Source organism: Thunnus thynnus, chromosome 3, assembly GCF_963924715.1.
Source record: "Thunnus thynnus chromosome 3, fThuThy2.1, whole genome shotgun sequence".
NCBI classification, from domain to species: Eukaryota; Metazoa; Chordata; class Actinopteri; order Scombriformes; family Scombridae; genus Thunnus; species Thunnus thynnus.
In genome coordinates, this window is record NC_089519.1 from 4,976,634 (window position 1) to 4,998,570 (window position 21,937).

Here is a 21,937-nt window from a genome sequence, read left to right on the forward strand (position 1 = left end):
TCACACACTTAATAGGCCACATCTAGATCTATATCTACGGGAGTAGCATATTGTCCAGTGTTCTTTAAAGACTATGAATTTTATACAACTTTGAGAGGGGCGATGGAATATTTGATTTAATATCTTACATGTGTTATTATAAAAGATGATGTAGACAGTCATTAGTAGTTTTGCTGACATTACTCTACATTAAGCTTGATCTGGGCCAAACATCAGCCTATGGATGGCACAGCATTACCCCAAGGCCTCCTCTGTAAATATTTTCTGGTCTAACCCCGTCCTCACGCACACATTCTGACCACTTGTGACTTTTCATCACATGTGTCTCCTCTGCCTCTCCGGTAGTTAATAACACACGGCAGCAGCGTCACTCACATAGGGTAAAGACCACTAGCAGTGATGTTATGCTAGTGTACATGTGCTAGCATTAGTCGTCGAATTAGAGGGTAGAGACATGCGTCAGTCTCAGCTGCCGGGCAGAGGTCAGACTATAGAGAAGCAGTGCCGAGTGTTGTGTCAGAGGTGTAACTCGGACCTCCGCTGCCAGTCTTTCAAGGTTTGTCTGCTTCCTCCAATACCTCCAAGTGTGCTTTTGGATACAAGCCTATAGTAGTGTAGTGTTTGTGGAGGTAAATTTTGTCTGCTGTACTGTGTTAGGGATCCACACAAAGGCAGAATTTACAGTTGTCTGTGGAAGTACACTGTGTGCGGATGTTGTGGCATATTTTGTTGGATATTTCATTTGACTCGGTGGATGGCTATTCTGTAGCTGGACTGGACTTGAATCCTTCCTCTAATTTGTTGCTTCCTCCGATGAGGCTCTGTGGAGTGATTGGGCCCATGTGGCGTTTTGTTATGACTGTGAAGCTGCCTTTGATCTCCGTGAAAGTGTGTTTTTTTGCAAGGACAGTGTGGCCTAGAATTGAACTTTCTAGACACGCTGAGTTAAATGTGTTTTCTCTCCAAAGCTGTAAAGTCAAAAATAAATATTTGATGCAGTTTGCTGAAGTTGTGATTACATACTTATCAGGCCACCACATTTGTTCAGTTGAATACTGAAATAGGTTGAGCTTCTGAATTAGCTGAAATATTTTGCAATATTTATGCATGTTTTATGTCAAGATTGAAGGTTTGGAATGTATCATAAAAGCTTTTAAATGTGTTAACTAGACACACCTTCCCATTCCCTTGAATGAGAAAGTGTGTCCAAACTTTTGGACTGGTACTGTACGTCCATCAAAGTCAGTTGACATTGATATGTAAACTGAATGATGCAGTGGGTCACATTTGTCTATTAGAGATGAAAATTGTTGCCAGTAAAAGTTCACAAAACTTTTTAAACATTAGTCTTAAAGCTTGAGTGCGGTACATTTACATATAAACGAACATCTCTTACATTTAAGCCCTAGTCAAACGAGTTCACACAATGCTGATTAAGCCTATCACCGCCAGATAAATCTCTCTGTATTTCACAGTATACAAAGTTTTTAATCTGGTGTTTGTGGCGACTTTCCCATGCTGGCTCACTGGTAGTGATGCATTTTACATCAACCAGCAATGATTGGTTTCCCCAAGTTGACGGGAAACTATAGAGCATGCGCACCAGAGACTTCTGCCAGCCAAGCCGGCTAACTTCCAGTTTAGCTCTCCGCTAAGTTAATTATTTAACTATTTACTCTCACTGAGTAAAAGGGGAGACAAAAGTTCCGCACTGCAGGTTTAAGTTAATTGTGAAGCTTCATTAAAAATGTTTAATACTTACAAGTTTTATTCTATCAATGAATGGCACTAAATAGTTTCATCAATAAGCTGTATTTCCCAATTACTCTGGCTTGTCAACAGTATATGATCACCATGCAGTGGTAAGCCATGATTAAGATATATTGGAGCAGTTTTTTTAATCATTAATTGATAATGTGCAGAAATTGGTAAACATGATGATGTCACCTTAAGCTTGTAGGATAAAATTCAGGATACATTTCAGCAGCGAAGTTGAAATTCATTTCTTAATAATAGGAAAATTATCGGTGTTTTTCCACAAATTGATCAGGGGACCTACACTTGACAGATTTCCAATTTAGAAGCCTACACACTAACGTTTAAAAGCATTGCCTATCATATTTACACTTCCCCATGTTCTTTTACTAGATACCCTGTAAAACCTGGTCAAAGTAAAAAAAAAAAAAGAATTAGCAACAACAGTAGTACAGTGGCTACTAAATTACACTTCAGTCCAATCTGACCATCCACTGATAAGTGGATAAGTTTTCTTCTTAAAGCCTGAATATAGCTAAAATGGGAAATGTACATTCTTGTGAACTAAGTCAGACATCACTTTTACCTTACTTCATACATTTTAAATGCTCTATGAATAATTTGACCTGACCTGACTTATAGTATTTTTCTTTCTAAGCCTCGTAAGCTGCTCTGAACACTATAGAACAATAGAACTATAGAACAATAGAATATATTATAGATGACTTACAATTCACACAAATTGTATTCTTCTACTCCCGACATGTACTTTGATTAGAATATCGCATGTTTTTATTATGCTTTATATATTGTATTTGTAATTGTGAAAAAAACAGGAAAATACCCGGGTAATGTAAATTTGCAAATTTGTTTACGTGCATGAGTTTTTAAATTACCACATGAAGCTATTCTTAAGACTGAGCTAATACTGTTTGTTGGCACAGAAGCTCTCCTATGACATGGCTTTGACTGCGAGAGGCTTTTTTTGGCTGTCAAAGGTAAAGTCATGAAGAGCAGGGCAAAAGTAGTAAACGAAAAACACACTGGCATTATATTAAAAAATAATAATAATAAAAACGGAATGGTCAAATCATCACAGACAAAAATATGTATCTATTTTTGTATGTTATATTCAGATCTCAAAAATTTGCAACAGTGTTCTCTCTGGGATGCAACAATACAAGTGTGTAGGGGGATTTAGAATAATGGGAACTAAAGTGACACAGAATTCAATCCGAGCTCTCTGCTACAATTTAAAATGTTTTTTGAATTGGATGTTTGGTATTTTCCACAGAGTTAAAAAACAAAACAAACAAACTTGTGTTCACCCTGAAGGCATTTCTTTTGCTGAGATGGAACAGAAGAATGTCAGCTTTTGTTTATATATGTTTTAACTTATATGACTCTAAACATGTTAAAATACATTTGTTTCCTTCATTAAAAAAGTTTATCACCACTGCGAGATTCCATTCTTCCATTCTTCTCATGATTCAGCAGATCTTTGAAGGAAAGTCAATTTTGCCCAATTTCTGAATCATTGAGTTTATCAGTTTATCATTTATCACAAAGAACAACAAAGTATGTACTGGAATAGTGTTGTATTATTTATTACATACATCAGACACCATACACATATTCAGCTCCTCTCTTGCAAAGTATACATATTGTTACAAATATTCTACCACTGCATTTTAACTTGCATTTTTAAATTTTATTATGAATTAAGATAGAATGAAAACGGATCCTGTTGAAACATAAATAACAAAGGTTAATATGTTCTTTCAACAAAGTCAGTTACGCTGCAGTTTTAGTCGGGAGGTGTCCTGGTGGTGTAGCTTTCTGGACTGTTTCAAACTTGAATTTAACCTCTTCCCTTCCACACCTGGTTGCAGTTGATTTGACACCTATATTCCCTATCTTCATCACAAGATTGGTCTGAAGTGTCTCGTACACTGTGCCAGCTGCCCAAGAGTCCATATTAGTCTATTAAGGACACTGTGTGTCTGGATGGCATAGGGCAACTCTAGTATTTATAGCTTTGAGTCATAAGCTGGGATGGTGTAAGTGTATCTCTCTTCATCATCAGCATGCTTGTTCACTTAAGAGTGTGTACAATCAGCAGTGAAACTGGGGACTGTCAATTGTCCAAAGTGAGTCAGTTGTCATAAATACATTTGTAACTCCTTAGACTGTGGTATGTGATATTGCACAAGTATAGGTCTGGTTTATCTTCGCTATCTCACACACATAAAACCTAAACCATGCAGAAACACCTGTGTGATCCTTTAACTTAATGCATGTCATTTTGGCAGCAATTTTGGTTTTAGCTTTGTTCTCATAATAAATAATAAAACTTTTTTGTTTAGAACTTTTCTGAACAAAGTTACAGATGTGCTTTACAGGGAGAGGTGTAAATATATTTTCAGTCTAAAACATCTATTTGATGTTTGTTTGAAAACACCTTTTAGCATTAATTTTCACTTACATTTGTTCATCAAAATATAATATTTGAAACATAATTTGAAATAGAATTTCAATATATTCTTAAGCATTTAGCTTTTAAATCAGTAATACTTTTAGTGGCTGAAGTTAACTTAATATTAGGTTTTGTATAAAATGTGTGTTACAATGTTATCGTCATTGTGTGAAATCAGTGGGGTAACAATAAGCTAAATCGGACTTAATATTTTCTGTTGTCTTAAAACATTTACATTTTTAACTTTAATATTTAGCCACATCAAAATTCTAAATTTTCTTTTTTTTTTGAAGATGAGCATGAAGTCTTGGAATTATAAGTCTTAACTACTGAGCAGCCTGACTGCCAGTCTGTGTCAGAGTTGATTGGACGTGTATCACAATAGTAAATCATAACATAGAGTAATAAATGGAACAGTTATGCCAAAAGAAAAGCTATGTTGATGAAAAACATTGTGATGTAGAACTGCAGACATGGAATCAGTTATTGGTTCTCTTTAATAAATGTTTGATTATTTGTTTCTATTAAGTTTTTACAATTGCTTTTATTTGCCTTTATTGTTTGACTTGCACTTGCACTGACAAATAAAATGATAGAACTGAAATTGCCCAACCTTAAAAACCTTTGAATAAATGCAGAACCTTAACATTAAGTATTGTATATTGTATACATTATTATATATTGAAAATCGTCAGCCAAATCCTTTAGGTCAGTTACAATATTAACGTTTTTCAGTTCAGTTCAGGTTTCTCAAAATGTAAAACAAATTTACAATAGTTTCACTGACTTTTCATTTTCATGCTCAGGGGTGTGATTTCAGGACCATATGTCTACAGCAGAATAGTTAGAATAGCTGAGAAGGAGTATGAGTGATGGTTGTGATATAAGTTTATGATGTGGCAATGTAATCTCAAGACTACATCACAACTACAGAAGCCAGAAGGAAGACAGATCTGGAGGTGATAATCTTCCACAAGATTCAGTTACATACATTCATATTCGAAAATGTCTCTTGAACTTTTTTTATATTCAAGAAGGACAAGTACATTAGTCTTATAATGCATTTCTCCACATGTGCAGTACTACCTTTTGTAGTTGCTTGTAAACGTGTTTACAGGCAACTATAATTCCAGTGCGTCAGTATCTCTGTGTGTAAAATTTATTTGATGACAAAACCGTGTGTAGAACAATTTTGGATTTCACCATGGCTAATCTGATTGGTCTGTCACCTTTCAGCGGAGCGGAACAGTGGCAAGATAGGGCAGTGTCAGGTGCTTAACATAGATGATGTGATGAATAGTTGAGTAGACTAAGTTTAGACAGCATGTGAGAGCATTCATCAGAAATTGAAAGGACAGGCCAGTCAAACAGGGTCACAGCACCAGTAAACGATGCGTTCTAAGTGGTTCTATTACAGTTGCTTGTGTTGTTGCAAACTTGTGTTCAGTACAGTCAGTACAGTGTAGCAGTAGAAAAATTAGCTAACCCCTTGATATTTGAATCATGCTCTATCCAGCTAATTGAAACATGTACAAAATGTTCTTTTCTCTTCTGGCCAGACCAGACTTAAAGCATTTGTTGTCTGTAGAGCTTCAGAAATATCTGCAAAAGAAATGAATGCCCATATTTTTCATGTAATTGATTTATGAGATAATCTAAAGGTAAAGGTAGGCTACTTAATTTTTAAGCACACACCATCTGCCTTTTCCAGTGATTGGTCTAAGATAGCTCGTGTCACCCTAAAGTAGAGATGCTGTGACCTCTTCGTTAAAGATGAAATAATTAAAATAATTTTCCATGTTTGTGAAAAGTAATCGAAATTATGTTTGAACTACAGTGGACAGTAGACTTTCAGTGTGCTAGTCTAGTGACACAACATAATTAGTATAAGGAGGCTGCTGCTTACTTATCTTTATGGTCTTAGAGAGGAGCTTGAGGATGAATTGTTTCTCCTGGAGCTCACTGACATAGTAGCTGATTTTTTCTTGTCATTAAACTGGACAATCATATCTGTGAAAGTGGGAGACAGAGACAGGGGTTTGGAACCCTGCAATTAAGTAATTCTGGAGTCCACAGCTTTAGGTACGTCTTGCCCTCCATATCCACCCCATTGCCAGTATTATACAACCGAGTTGCTACAGATAGCAGTCTTACTGTCGCTGTGTAGTTCACACTGCACAGCAGAGGCTAACATAGCTCCTGAATGGTGATTAATAGTGAAATATCAGAGCATGTGTATAAAAAAAAAATTATGAAATTATAAAAAAAATTCAGGGCTCAAGTATCAGTCGTAACAAAAAAAAGAAAGTCGTAACAATGAGCATTTGCCATGATTACCAGCTCAAGTAACCAGTTTTCCTTGTTATTTTCCTTAGCCATACAAACAAAGGAAAAGACTTATTGCTGATCATAAACAAACACATTTTTTGGTTAGTGAACAACTTAATCAGTAGCATACTTCTGTGTAATACCTCTTGGCACCGATTACTTCCTTTGGTTTGTCCTAATCACAGCAGCCCTGACAGCCAACTGATGGCTGCGCCCAACTGTTGGCCATCTGCTGACTTATCACTTGTAAGATTTGCCTTGTTTGCTGATGCGAACTGTGAGGAACACAGTTGTGTGAATATGAGGAGCTGAAAGTTTCTAACAGCCAATGTCAATAAAAATAGAAAAGCAGTGCAGTAATGAATAAATGCCTCTGAGTAATACCAGTAATATATCGTTTTCTGTTTTATGGTTAATGGCAGTAGCTAATGTAACAGCTGCTGGCGGTAGCTAGTTAGCAGAGCCTAATATGAACGCTCATTAACCCTCTCCAACTGTACAAAAGCGGTCATTGTTTGGTGGTTGTTGGTACAATATTTACATAAAGCATAAACATTTGCTTCAGCCAATACATCCGTGAGAATACTGTAATATTCTAAAAAAGTATGCAGATCCACAATTGTTACATTAGCAATCAATAATGGTATTGTAGTAATGGTTGAAAACAGTGTGAACTAGGGCTGCACAATTATGGCCAAAATGATAATCACAATTATTTTGATCAATATTGAGATCATGATTATTTATCATGATTATTCATTGATTTTAGGGACAAAATATATTTATTGCACTTTCAGATTTAAATAAACAGAGCACTGCTTTCATTCCCATGTTGTGCTCCATTCCTGCTTATGTACAAATCTTTGCATCAAAATAAGACTGGTCCTTATTCACAGTGCATCTCCTAAAGCACAATATAAATAAAATTGTACCAAAACTTTTTATCCAAAATTAAATGAACAGAGCACTGCTTTCACTTTCATGTTGTGCTACATTCCTGCTAATTAACAAATTGTTGCATCAAAATAAGACTTTAAATAAGGTTCTTATTCACCTGAATTCAGTGCATCTCCTAGAAGCAAAATATAAATAAAATTGTACCCAAAATATAGGCTAACTAAAAATAAATATGCTATCACATAATGCAGCCAGATGAAAACAATTGAGGCCTATGCAGAAAAGGCAAAAAGATAGTGTTTAAAGGTTTTTGGCAAGAAACCTCAGCCTGTCAACATTTTCTGGCTTCAGAGACGAGCAAAGGCAGGTTGCTACATTTCCCCCAGTGCTAAAACTTGTGGCTCGAATGCAAAAGTACTTTTCCGCCAGATTTGAGAATCATGGGTAGAGTCTCAAGTCTTCCCTCCACGAGTCCAGCAGGCCCTCCTCACTTACAGCACATTACAGCTCTTGATTTCATAGCACATTTTAATCCACTTTATTTTATTCATTTATAATAAATTCTGTATCTGTATGTAATCACAATAATTAGTTATTACCATGCCTGCACACACAGTCCTCGTCATCTCAGAAGTAAGTCTGGCTTGGATTGGTGCGACATTGTCCTTATCTCAGCTTGAACTGTGGATCAAGAACAGAGGCCATGTCAAGCAGTTCTTGTGTCAGAGAGTCCTTGTATTTTTCATCCAGGTAGTTCAGGGTTTTGGTTTTGATAGTGCATGTTAGGTCTGGATCATCATATTATTTTCAGGATAGAGGAGCTGAAAAAGTGGAGGACTGGCTGTATAAAGGAAACACTGACTTACTTCTCACTGGAAAGCACATCAATAAACTCAGTCAGAGGGCAGATAGATTTGTTGATGGCCTGCAGGGCGTCAGTGTCCTGCCATGTGGGGATGAGGTGTCAGGCCTTTCTGTCAGTGGACAAGACATGAGCAATAGCCCTCTGCTGCTCCAGGACTCTTTCTATCATGACCTGTCTCGATCCCCACCTTGTAGGGCACTCTGTCTTCAGTGCATGCTCTGAAAACTTCAGCTCCCTTTGTGCCTCTGTTAGCTCCTTTTTACGCCTTCAGCTGTAGGGCAAACTGCTCACCAGCTTTTTGCAGAGGCCCACTGCACGGTCAATAAGAAGAACATGAGAGATTTATATGTAAAATTAAAGCACAATAAAATCTTATCTGCCTCTATAGACATTCGATAAACAATCCCCATCATATTATTGTTATATTACTGTTGTTATTAACAAAATATTCACACACATATTAACACAGTCAGCACAGATTACACACAATTAATCATCACAGGTTAAAAAAAATATTTCAATTAATCACATGCATGCAACTTCAGTGACATTGGTTCCTGTTTGTATTGTCTCTTCATCCATGTGTCCTCCAGGTTGCACTGGCAGGATTCATGCAGCTGGTTTCTTCATATCAAACTTGTATGAAATCAGTTCCTAGGCTGGCAACTCAGAATGTCTGAGTTGCAGACTGAATCTTCATTACGCCATTTACAATGAGGAGCGGAAAAAAGCCAGTTACCTAGTCTGGGTGGCACCAGTAGCCTATACTACATGACATAATGCTAACATTTGCTGAATGTCAAAAAACCTCTCTCCACCCCTGTTTCCCATCTCTGTGCAATTTTAAACTGTTATTTGGCAAAAATGCCAAAAAAAAAAAAAAAAGCCCAATCTGAACTACACTTTAAGAGCAGGCTTGTGATCATAGATACAAACATTAGCAGTTGTAGTAGTTTCTCAACTATTGTGTGATATCTAACAAATCAGAATTTGTCCTTTGAAATTATAAAAGTATTTGATGTTTTTTTTTCTATAGCATCAGTGAAGTGCCAGTGGACTGCGCCGATAAGAAGGGCCTCCAGGTGGGTGGCCAGCTGTCAGGCGGTGTGCAGGCGGGGCCTCAGCAGCAGAACCAGCAGCTCCTCCTGACCCCAGCCAGCCTCCAGCTCGCTCAGCTCCAGGCCCAGCTTACTCTCCATCGCCTCAAACTGGCTCAGGGGGGCAATACAGCCACTGCTGCCACTGTTCTCAATCAGGTTCTTTCCAATGTCGCCATGTCCCAACCCCTGTTCAATCAGCTACGGACTTCGACAATGGTTGGGAATCCTCAGGGTGCCTTCCCCGCAGGGGTGCTAGGCTTCCCCTCTTCAAATTCAACCATGGGGGCCTTGGTGGGTGGGGGATTCAACCAAAGCCAAGGGAATGTGAGACTGAACCATCATGGCGGAGGGACCACAGTGGGCCAACAGGGTGCAGAGTATGCTAAAAAGTCAGGGTCAGTTTACCCTTCTGATACTGACAGGCGTCTTCAGTACAACTTAGGCGGAGGGACATCTTCAGCATCAGCCACTGCTGGTGATGGACAGTACACAGTAATTAGCACTCAGGCAAAAAACATGAACAATGTTGGTTTTCAGCGAGATTTCTATGGGCAGGATATGCAGGGGCAACAAGCTGGGTTTAGTGTCAATGAGCAGAACATGAATGTTTATAACTCCACTGGACATAAAGAGCAATGGAAAGGTGCTGCTAACTTGAGTCACACTGGAAAGGTGGATATGGTTTCTGATGCTGCCAATGTGTGGACAGCAGCTGGACAGCCAATTCGGTCCAGAACGGAATTATATAACCCAGAGGAGCCAACCCCTGACCCAAAGTTCAATCCCAGCAGTGGGGGTTCCTCTTTTGGTTCAAGTGGCATGCTTGGGTTTGGGGCCTACCAGCCCCTGCACGGAAGTGAGGAAACGTCTTCAGGTACCAGGACACTTCAGCCTTACCAAGTCAATGATTACCATGCTGTTACACCCACTCAACTGCCACACCAATGTAGCATCTGTGACAAGAAGGTCTACAACCTCAAGGTGGGTGAACTGATCAGTCAAAAAGTAAATGCATGTATGTAAATGTATAAAGGGTTCCTTGTTTTCTATGTTTGTTACATCTAGTATGTTTAACATACATCTAGTATGTTAAACATACTAGATGTAAACCCGAAACTAAACGCATTTATTCAGCAGCCGGTGTAACATTTGTCAGTTCACACCTTAATTGAAAATAGACAATGGAGAATTGAGCAAGCGGGCAATTCAATACCCAAGTAGTTTGTCTGCAAATAAAACATGAGGTCATTTCATGCTCATTAGATGTTCCGAACCCTAAAATGTGTTAATTTCTTAGCTTAGCGTTAGAAAATGGGCATTTTAGCCTAAAAATAGCTGATATAGTATTGCGAAATATTTTTGATTTTAGGGGCAGCCACTCCCTAATCCAAGATGTTGTCTCTTTAATTGCTCCCAGCCATGAGCTTATACATGGGGTATGTAAGAGCTATCAAGGGAGGGCATGCAGTGAGCTTCCAGTGTGTCTGTTCAAGCTGTTCAAGTCTATGTTTGGACGGTGTGTATGTGTGTGTGCATATGTGTGTTTTCAGGACTGGGACCAGCACGTGAAGGGAAAACTACACCTGCAGAACCGAATGTTGTACACAAACGAGGGGTGAGTTATTTGCAACTCTAAATTTCATTGGACAGAGTTTGTAGTAGGTTGTGATCGCGAAATGTGCTTTCCTGTAAACATGGTTTTACTATTGAGTGACAACTTATGATTTTCACAAAGCCAGCAACTTTACATAGGCTATTCTGTTTTTGTTCATTTTGAAACAATTATAAGTGAAAATTTTTGCCTTTATGATTGTCCTTGACCATGGTTTGGTAATTTCTCCACTCTTACCAATGTGTATAATGTGAATATCTTTAGTTTTAGCACTATATCAAACTGTTCAGACAAATATCTCTATTTGAGTGTTGGAAGTGTTTTATTTTCCTTTTCCTTGCTCCATATACAGCTGTCTTAATGTCTCTATGAATATGAGCTCTGTCACAAGATATGAGTGAACAAGGCAGGGGAGAGGCTGCTAAAATCAGCCTTCTATGATTGTTGCAGCTCTGCAGTATCAGCTGGAGCAGTTCACTACGCTGTCGGCAGGCCTTCTGATGGAGGTCTGAACACCGGAGGGACGAACTCCATGATCTACTCTGCTGCAAGTCAAGGTAGGGTAACCCATTCGTCACCACAAGTGTCCCTGTATGCTGGCAATGCTAGATATTTGTTTTTCAGATGGCTAGAATATGTGAAACAGAATGATAGGTGGGGGTCAGGGAGTATTTTTAGAGTTACGCGAGGGTATGAGACAACATGTTCTTATAACTTGACACAGAGTATTCTGATACATTGATGTATGCTGTTAGTATGAAGAGTTTTGAAAGCGAGCATATAGTGGTCCATTATACTTACCCAAACCATAATTTTTACTTGTTCCTGTTCTCTATCATATGGATGGTATCCCTCTCCTTAATTACATATCCCTTATTTATTACACACACCGCTTCATTAGGTACACCTGTGCAATCTAGTGCAATCTAATGCAATCCAATACAACAGCTCTGCCATAAATTATACACCTACGAAGCTTATACATTTTCAGTTTTTGTTAACATTGGAAGGTGATAATTCTACTTTCTGTTAATAATTGAGGTCATAGTGGGTGGTGGTGTACTGGAGTGTATTATATTGAAAAGTGTTCCTAATGTTTAGCCTCCCTCGTGTATGTTAAGGGAATGGACAAAATCTTAGGAACACCATTCAATATAATGCACCCCAGTACACCACCAGCACCCACTACAACCTCAATAATAAAGTAGAATTATCACCTTTTTGACAATGTGAACAAAAGCTGAAAATGTATAAGCTTCGTAAATGTAGAATTTATGGTAGAGCTGTTTTATTGGATTGCATTAGACTGCACAGGGCAGACAATATAAAAGCACCTTTGAGCTTAACAATCATTGGTCACAAATTTGATGGAGCAGGTCTTTGAGCACTCCCCTCTCAAAGAACCAGGATTGATTGTTCTTCTTTCATTTAAGTATTCAATGTTTAGAACAGTAGCTGTAAATAACTAGAAAAAATTTTTTGAGCCAGCCAAGACACAACTATTGTACTAAGCCAACAGCACGAGCCATTGTATCGAATTCCTGAAGCCATATCATTATAATCACAGCACATTCAAAATTTAAATTTATTTAATATTTAAAATAAAAATGGATGGATATTATGGAGGTTTCCCAAAACATCCATTAAAATGAATTTTCAAACTGCTTGTTTGAAATCATTGCTGGAAGAGAACATGGTATAACTGAGAACCTGGAAGTTTATTCACATTACATCACCACCCTTCCCCGATGTCTGTTCTCAACATTGATGCATGTTTTGAACAATTTCTTCCAACGTAGTGTTTCCAAATTCCATACAACAAAGAAACTATTAAATAATGGAAAATACATTCATAACTTTGAACTATGATGTCAGAAATATTAGCTTTTTTGCCACACTTAGTCTATTGTATGAAGACAATTTTTAATCAAAAATTAAAATTGTTTCCACAGATGTATCCTCAGGAACCAATGCATCATACTTACCAGCTGCAGCCATGAAGACTTATCCCATGTCAGACACAGGATTTACTTCACACCAGCCAGAGTCAAAGGTCAGACAAATGTTTTTTTCTCAGGAATATTGGAGTTTGCCCAGGGCAATAAAACTTTTGTGACAGGTTAGAAAGAATACCAGTGATAGGAAAGAGCAGCTGTCATCTTAGAACATGATGTTGGATATACCATGATTATATCTTGTTTCATGGAAATCTTCAAAGTAATCTTTTTTAAGTCTGATTAATGTTTTACTCATATCAGTGACTCTGGCTCGGAGGCCACTGGCGAGTTTTCATTGGTATTCTGTGGTGCACAGTAAGAGCTTCTGACTGATATGATGGTGGTATTATATCTTATCTCTAATTACATTTACACTGAATTTCTTCTATATACTGAATTAATTTCATGTATCTTGAAAGATTTTATAGCTCAGCAGCAGGAAAGAGTGTATGAAGTGCATAATGAATGGCCCACAAATGGGTTTTTAGTAAAGAATGGCCCCAGATCCCCTTGTTGACAGCTGCTAGGGCCCATCAGCAGGCTTTGTCTGGGATGGACAACTCTTTTCCACTGAACTGGACAGCATGGCAAAATGTGTCATTAAATGTTGGCTAGAAACTATGTGTTGAGATTTTTCACTTTCACTTAATGATTATCCATCCTCTGGATTCAATTTAAGCCGTAAAATCCATATAACAAAATAGTTACTGTATGAAACCTGCAGTGCCAAACTTTTACATATACTACAAATGAATGTCCTTTACATTCAAGCCTTTGTCAAATAAATTCACAGGTTTGACATTCCCATGCTGGTCGGGTGAATGCATACTGCGCATGCTCTATGGGCAGAGCATATGCACTAGAAACTTCAGTTGGCCGAACAGCTTACTTCCGGGTAGCTCTCTGCTCGCTTGGATAGGGATAAAGTAATTTAATTGTGCAACTCTTCTGGATTTTCCAAATGTTATCGGACTGAATGGATCAAATTCTGGTAGTGAAATGGGTCATTTCGCTCTAAACAATTTATCTACCGTTTTACAGCAGCAGCAGTAGCGACGGAGTAGGCCATGTGTCGACAGTGTTTTTTTAATTACTGTCACTGCCAGAAGTGGGAGGAAAAAGTCCCGCACTTCATCTTTAAATAAGATGTTGTATAGCAGTGTGCATTTGTGAAGTTATTCATACTTTTGGGTCTATGTATGTGTTCTATGCTGCTTTATCATACTTTTTATTGCTTACTGCATTAACTGATTAATTAGGTAATTTGTATTTTTTCTGTATTTTGAAACAGAAAAAGTTTCATTTTAACCATAACCAATAATCACTGTGACTCAATATAACTCTTGTGGGGACTGATGTGATTTGAATGACATGGCTGGTATAGACTAGTCGGGTGAAAAGAAATAGATATAACTTAGCAGTACACCAACAACAAACTAGCAGGTCATTACAAATATCAAGCATCCAGAATGTTCACATTTTTTATCCTTATTGTATGAACAGCTTATTTAAGTATTGCTCCATGTCTAGAGAACAAGCGTGTCAGACATGCTTTTCACGCGCATGTCACACACAACAGATAGGCTCTCATTGTAATCTATGCAGCTGTCTGCACTGGCTCTGTGCATGCCCACGTCTCAGCCGTGTCTCATGTGCATAACCTTGACCTGAAGCGTTCATTTACACCTCAAGTCTATTTTCCTCTGTTTTACGCACATCACTACAGTTGTATTTGTATTGGGCTCTGCGCGTGGGTGACCTCGGCTCAACACTGCACCTGAATGCCTCCAGTTTAGGCACACAGACGGAGCACTCACTACCCGGGCTTTTGATCCAATTAATTAAGAGTATTCCTAAGAGAATATCCGTCACTACTTGCTGCCCTACAGTCAGTGTGCCTGTCCAAAAGTGTTGGCTCTTGACTAGGGTTGAAAAACAGCAGCTGTTGTTAGTCGTCCATCGCAAAGGCAAGTCTCCTGAAAAGCATTGTAAATGATGATTGAGTTCAAATTAGCCCTTTGCAAACCTGAGAAAAGCTTAAGCTGGTGGCCAGCATGCAGCTTTCAACAGTCAGCAGGCATTAACACGCACACAATGCGGAGCACATACCTGAACAAACAGAGCCGGCCCTGTCCAATTTGGTGCCCTTGGCAAGATTTTAGCCGGTGGCCCTTGCATCGCAGCCAGTTCTACCACCAATGTCCATACACTCACACAGAAACTGCATAGCTTTATGTCTTTGAGATGTTCTTTATTTTAGAAACACCCCCCCCCCACAAAATAAAAACAATATTAAAGAACCTGATACTGCATTGCTGGAAGGTGCTGAGGTGGAGAAGGTGTCCCAGGATTTGCAGGGGTGGGATTAAAATATTTTAAAAGTGCATCTGAAGAGAGGAGTACATGTGGCCATTTGGGTGTTATATAGTAGTAATAAAAAAGCTGCTGATGGTGAAACCTAGCCAATAATAGCTCCTAAGCCCCATTATAGCCAATGACATTCTAAGCACCGACAGCAAGAGTAGACCAGAGGCAATTGTAAGATCTCACATTGCACCAATCAGAAACGGGACAGAACCATGAAACTCATAATACACATGGTTTGTAATGATCCCTCTCTGCCTGCCAAAGGACAAACTTATGTCTCTAACTATATCTAAATGTTGATGAAGGGAAGCCCTGTTTGTTTGGACTGTTTGATTGTTTTAACTATCTCTATATTCTTGGGGGTTTATTGTCGTCCTTGGTATTTACATGAAGGTATTATGTTGCCCCCATATGCTGTTAGAATCTCCCTGCATGTTGCAGCAGATGTAACATTTGACTTTTAGTGTTTCAATCAATATTATGACTCTAACATTGCTTGTAAAAACATTTGATGACCCTTAACAAGTAGAACACAGATACAAGTTACCTTCATAAAAATTGTATCCAAATAGTTCAAGAGGTTTTAGAGTAATGACATGAAAACCAATTGTTACAATGGCCCCCAGTCTCCCCTACAACTAGCATTCATACACAAAACATGTATTCAATGAGTACTTCTCCCACATGTGCCTGCTGTTTGCTATACATATAAGACTAATCGATAATGAAATTGCAAGGCTTACAACTGTTAATTACAAAAGGGGATGGAAAAAGAAAAGCATTTTAGTTGACTATTAGAAGCAGGAATATTGTTGACTAACTAGGCTAAGATGTCAATAAAAATGTATGCCTGGTTTCTTGAGGCAGACAGTGGATGGTTTGTGCAGCAGCACCACACTTAAAAGAAAAAGTCTATTTCTCAAAATTATGTTGTAGGTTATTCCCCAAACACCTGAATAGTCTCGCCAACTTTCCCTAATAAATGTAAGGTGGGAGTAACTGATGTTAACTCTGGGGCTTTGGTCTTTTGACATGATATATTTGAATTAGGCTACTGATGTCAATCGTAACACGTTTCACAGTCAGAAGGCTCTTTTATACAGAGATCCCCTATTATAGCTGTAAAGAAGATCCGTCATTTAGCTGACTTTGCTTTTTTACACTGGACCATTCAAAGCCAGTATAATGCCGTCCTTGTGTGTGCTTTTACATGGCATGCTGGCGTTTTGGATTCAGAGGCGCGACGTGTAACACATCAGCGTCAGCTCCCTGTCCCATCGTGCCAGCTGTCCCTTTTATACAGAATAAAGGTGCAGTGTTCCCACCTTGAACAGGCTGTGTAAGAGGGGCTAGTGTTACTCACTAAACTAAACTCGCCCATCCCCCACAATCAGGTAAGTCTAACTAAGAGTCGGTGGGGTTGGGGGAGGGGATGCTGGCTATAGGCTATAGGCTATGCTAGGTAGTTATGTTGTGGGCTTTTTTGTAATATTTCAAAATAATATCAGTAAAAAAAATAGTAAAAGTTGAACATTTTGAATTTTTTTTCTTCCCTCATTTGGGGTGCCTCTATGGATGGACGGCGCCCCGAACATTCGCCTATGCTGCCTATGTCACGGGCCAGGTCTATGTACACAGTGTATACATTATGTGGTTTAGCTGAGTATTTCCCTGCAGTTTGTTTTCCAAACCTTAAATTTAAGATTAAGAAAACCTTAAATTTAAGGTTACATTTAATATTTAATGTCCAAAAAAGATACATTGAATAACATGTATCTAGCTACTTGTACCAACTCCTAAATGAAGCTACAGTATATCATTCTTACACTATTCAAACGTAAGATGCCATTTTTCAGTGTTACACTACTATATTAAATAAAAAATTTTCAGAATCAATTTATAAACATATTTCCCTATATTTAATTTTTCCCTGACATATTTGTTATCTGTGGACATTATGGGGTTTTAATATTACAACATTAATAACATCAATTTAAAACAAAGTTTTGAGAGTTAAAAAAAAAATTCAGCTGAGAACTGAAATAAAGCAATTTACTTTCACTTAACTCTTACAGAAGTTACAACAGTTTTTGTTGGACATCTGCAGAATCGTGATTCTTGTCACTTACAGTTTATATGTTTATTTATGTTATTCATTTTTCAATGGATTATTTAAACTTAAGGTACAAAGTGTACTTTTTACATAATCATGCAATGCTGTACATTTTGTAAAGAAACCTAAAGAGAGAAAGTAAATAAATAATACAAACATTTATATGGATAAAATAAGAAAAGCAAAAAGAAAAGATTAAAGTGCAGTGGTAAAGTAAAAAACTGGTTTGTCTAGGGAAAAGTATAAACTATAAACTAGATCGTGGAACAAAAGAATTACAAGAAATTGTATGAATTGTAAGAATTCCTTTATGGAGGTCGGCTGTTCTGGTTTCTGAGCCCATGATGTTTAAATTACATCCGTTACACTGTAAAACCGCTTCTTCCATTCAACATCAAATTTGCGTAACTCTGCTTTTTTATATCAGCCATTTGTTCTTTCCGTCATTGCCAGGGGAGCCTATTTAACTGGAGCCTGGGAGTCAGTGATGTGAAAGTCATATGCTTCATTGGGTGGCTATTGACAAAGAGTTTTATTGTATCAGTGGGAAAATATTTATAGGCTGTGTTACATGAGCTAATGTTAGTTGCTATAAACACACACCTGTCTAAGCAGAACAGGTGGGGTTTTACTGTTTTTAAAGTCCTGCGTTGAACAGAGAGCACACACACAAACACATGCAACGATCATTTGCAAACTAAATATGAAGTTGAAGTATTAAGGTTTTTTCTGTGTGTTACATGTGAAAATTGAAAGGCAAACAAATTTAACATTTGTAGAAAAATCATAAGAAAAAGAACATTTTTGGTAGTAAAATTGAGATGAAATTTAAGTTAAATTTAGTATTTGACTAAAATAAAGAAAAAAGAAACAATTACTCTGACTTGTACTTAGATGTGCATGTACACACATACAAGCATATTCACATGCATGCTTGCACATACACAGTAGTCCTTAGTTTTCCAGTGTCCAGCAGCCCACCTTGAAGTAACACAGTAGCTTCATGTGAAAACAGAACTCAAACAGAGATAAACACGGGATTACAGCTAACTGCTGTTAGGGGCACAGACCTTAAGACCCCCTGCCTAGGGGTGTAATGTTTCAGACTGGTGAGAGACTAGTAAAATGATCCGAGGGATTGGCATGCGAGCGCTCTGTGTAGGAACGTGGGGAGAAACTGTGAAACCAGACTGACCATCTCCCCGGATTCTCCAACATGGATCCTGCTTTGTACAAATAAACAGCCATGTCCTTTGGAGAGATTCCAGCTAGTATCAGTCAGCATGTCAGCTGTCAGTGAAAACAGGAAAGTGCTGTGTGAAATAGTTGTTATCCCTTATACCATTTGGCGCTAGTTCGGTCGGCCAAAGTGAGTGTGAAGTTTCCAGCTACAGAACATATGGCTGAACACACTGTGGAAGGTAAAGCCATTACCTCTGCTGAATGTGGTCTGTAGTGTAGGGAGAAAATAGTCTCAGCAGAAATTTTATGGAAAAATATATTTAAAGGAAAATTGCTTCATTTTTTCATAATTGTTTTCTTTTGGCTAAATTTAAAGTGACAATTGAAAAGTATAATTTAGGGGTGTAATAACACCTACATTGTAGAGAAACTAATATACTCAACAAGGGTTTAATTACACAAGGTATATTTTTGACAAACATTTGGAGCTGACCAGGCAAATTGTCTTTGGTGTGACTATAGTTGTATTTTTTCATTATTAAACTCTGGTAACAGTAAATGTTTTACTTTGTATGGATGATTCAAAACCTTAAAGTGTGACGTTTTTTAGCTAAAGTGTTGTTTTAAAGGAAAATTCTTCTGAAACTGAATATAGTCATTAATGCAAAGTCAAACATTTCCAGCTATCCTTTTTTTTCATTGTTGTTACTTTCATTCAAACTTTCATTTGCAAATTCTACTACTTTAAGGAGGTACTCATACTACATATGGTGCCTTCTTTGGGAGTGGTCACTGACATGGCGTATCATCATCTTTACTGTTGGTTTGTGGTCACAGCTACTGTTCGGAGCTCGAGCCAACCTTGACAGTGATATCAATACTGTGGTCAAACTGTCTGGTATTTCAGACACAGACGACATTTTACAAGTCAAACACCAATGAGTGAAGAGAGCAACAACCAAGACTCTTGTTCTCTCTAATATTCCAAGGACATAAACAGCCTATTTCTGGATCTGTTTATTGAGCCCAACCTGCATTGACCTTTATGTATTCTGGTGGCAGCAGTGGCCGTGGCATGGAGCTGTTAATAGAATTATCACTCTTGTATCTGAAGCTGTTAATGTCAGCTTGCCGGCCAAAAAGCATTAAAGCAAGACTATGCAACTTCTGCTGAGCAGCAGCAACAGCGGCCTCTGCTGTTACAAGTGATAATTATAGGACGCTGGTGTATTTAATTCTGTTGATATCTGAGCAGTGAGGCTACGGTACTGCACAAAAGGGAAAACTATTTGAAGGGGAACAGACTTCAATACTTATGCCGTGTCTAGACTGCAAGAATAGAGTGAGCAGCACATTTAGCAGAGCAGCAGTGAGTGCTCCGTCTGTGGGTGTACACACTGAACGCCTCCTGTGTAGACACACAGACAGAGCACTCACTGCTGCTGCTGCTGCTCTGCTAAACGTGCTGCTCACACTACACTCGTGGTCTACACTAGCAGCACGGGGTTACTGTTGTGACATCTCTCGCTGTGCTTTTGGCTGATCTTATTTCCGTGATCGCCAACATCTGAGCCCACAGCAACTGTGTGCTAAAATGTATTTGCTAACCGCTAGCATTATACTGACTGACTTATGTTACAATCCACATCATCTTCACACACCGTGGAAAATACAGTCTGGTGGCTGTTAGTATGTATCTTAGTTCTGTTGACAACGATATAGTTACATATTGGTGAGATAACAAGTGATTGTAATTCACCAAAGGGCTCATCAGGCGAATCATCTGTTGCTTATTAGCTGATGACTCATCCACACGTACTTAGAACTGAAGCAACTACTATTTCTCGCGATCGTACCCAAGTACGATCCCCCGATCCAAGTTACATAGTGCAACAACAGGCGTTTGGTGCACAGAGTGAGAGTGAAAGAGGCGCCATTCTCCCTATTACAAGTCAATGTACCATCAAAATGATTTTAAAGCTGTTACTTTAATGTTGCTTTAAGTAGTTGCATAGAAATCCAGTAATCCACCTTTGGGAGATACTCTTTTGGTTGGGTTGTATGAACTTTAGTATAGTCTTTCCACAATTTGTAATACGTACTTCCTCAAATAGTGGCCGGGGCCTTTATTTACTTCAACTGCAGAGGGTAGCAGGCCTTTATTGGAAGCAGGCTTATATTAAAGAGAGGCCTTTATTTATAATTCCCTCCATTTGATAAGTATATTTGCTCATATTTTAGTACGAAGCCTCCTTGTTTTCTGATCTGCTTCCGTTTGCTCTGTTATATTTGTGTCACTGCACTACAGGTAATCCACTTACTACAACATGTGGAACAATAAATCTAGCACTTGAGTTCTGTCCCCCTCCCCTCTCTGTGGCTGTCGGTTAGAGGGCTACGCATGAGCTCATAGAACTAGGGTTACATCCAGTTAATTACTATTTATGCTTAACTGGTATGCACATTATATAACAGGCACCGAGAGATTATCCACCCTTGTTTTTGGGGCCGGCCTTTATTTGTTCGTGTCGACCTCACCCCTGGCCATTATCTGAGACCCAGCTTTTAACTGACTACCATCTTTTATTTGAGGAAATAGAGTATGCGCAAACATTATTTTTACTTCTTACCTACTTACTAACTTACTACATAATCAATAAAAAGTACAGCTCACAAATGTTGAATATCCAAACAATAGAACTGTTGTGTCACAGGTAAAAAATACCCATTTAAAAGTTTATGTAAGAGTGGAATTCAGCTGTTTACTGAGCTTATTAATGACATTTTTTGTTTCGAGTCATCAATCAGGATTTTGTCATTCATACATAAATGGTACTTTATGTATGTTTTGAATACTGATACACTTGCTTCTGATTATGTGAAGACATGCATAGTAAAGATACTTTGAGATTGTAAAAGTTTCTTACTACTCACTATACATACTATCCTTCACAGCTATTAGACCCAGTGTGAAGTGTATGTTAGTGTTGGGTTTTCCCTGAACAAATTCCCTGTAAAAACAGAGACCCTGGCTGCTGGTGCGGGGAGGAATTAGGACCCTAGTCTGTCCCACACATGGAACTGTCTGTCAGGTCTGCCAGCCAGAAAGGCAGGAAGAGGAGGAGGGGTGTTGGAAAAATTGCAGTTGCAGCACAATGGTTGCAGAAATAAGACTCCGTGATATAACAAGCTGAATTTACAACTGCTTTCCGCAATGATGTTGAAGGAACATGAGATGTCAAAAG

The 21,937-nt window shown here is 38.3% G+C and overlaps 1 protein-coding gene across 2 annotated transcripts in view; it reads left to right on the top strand.

The window, feature by feature from the left end:
- Positions 1–21,937, top strand: part of rbm20 (RNA binding motif protein 20) — a 56,914-nt gene that overhangs the window by 25,353 nt on the left and 9,624 nt on the right. The window contains exons 1-5 of one of the 2 annotated variants that reach the window (XM_067581882.1): positions 370–556; positions 9,358–10,402; positions 10,972–11,036; positions 11,484–11,590; positions 12,986–13,086. In XM_067581882.1, the coding sequence (XP_067437983.1) occupies positions 9,596–10,402; positions 10,972–11,036; positions 11,484–11,590; positions 12,986–13,086 (1,080 nt within the window). In that variant the 5' untranslated portion in view covers positions 370–556; positions 9,358–9,595. Of the gene's footprint in view, positions 1–369; positions 557–9,357; positions 10,403–10,971; positions 11,037–11,483; positions 11,591–12,985; positions 13,087–21,937 lie in introns of those variants that run through there. The other variant, XM_067581872.1, reaches the window with a different exon arrangement.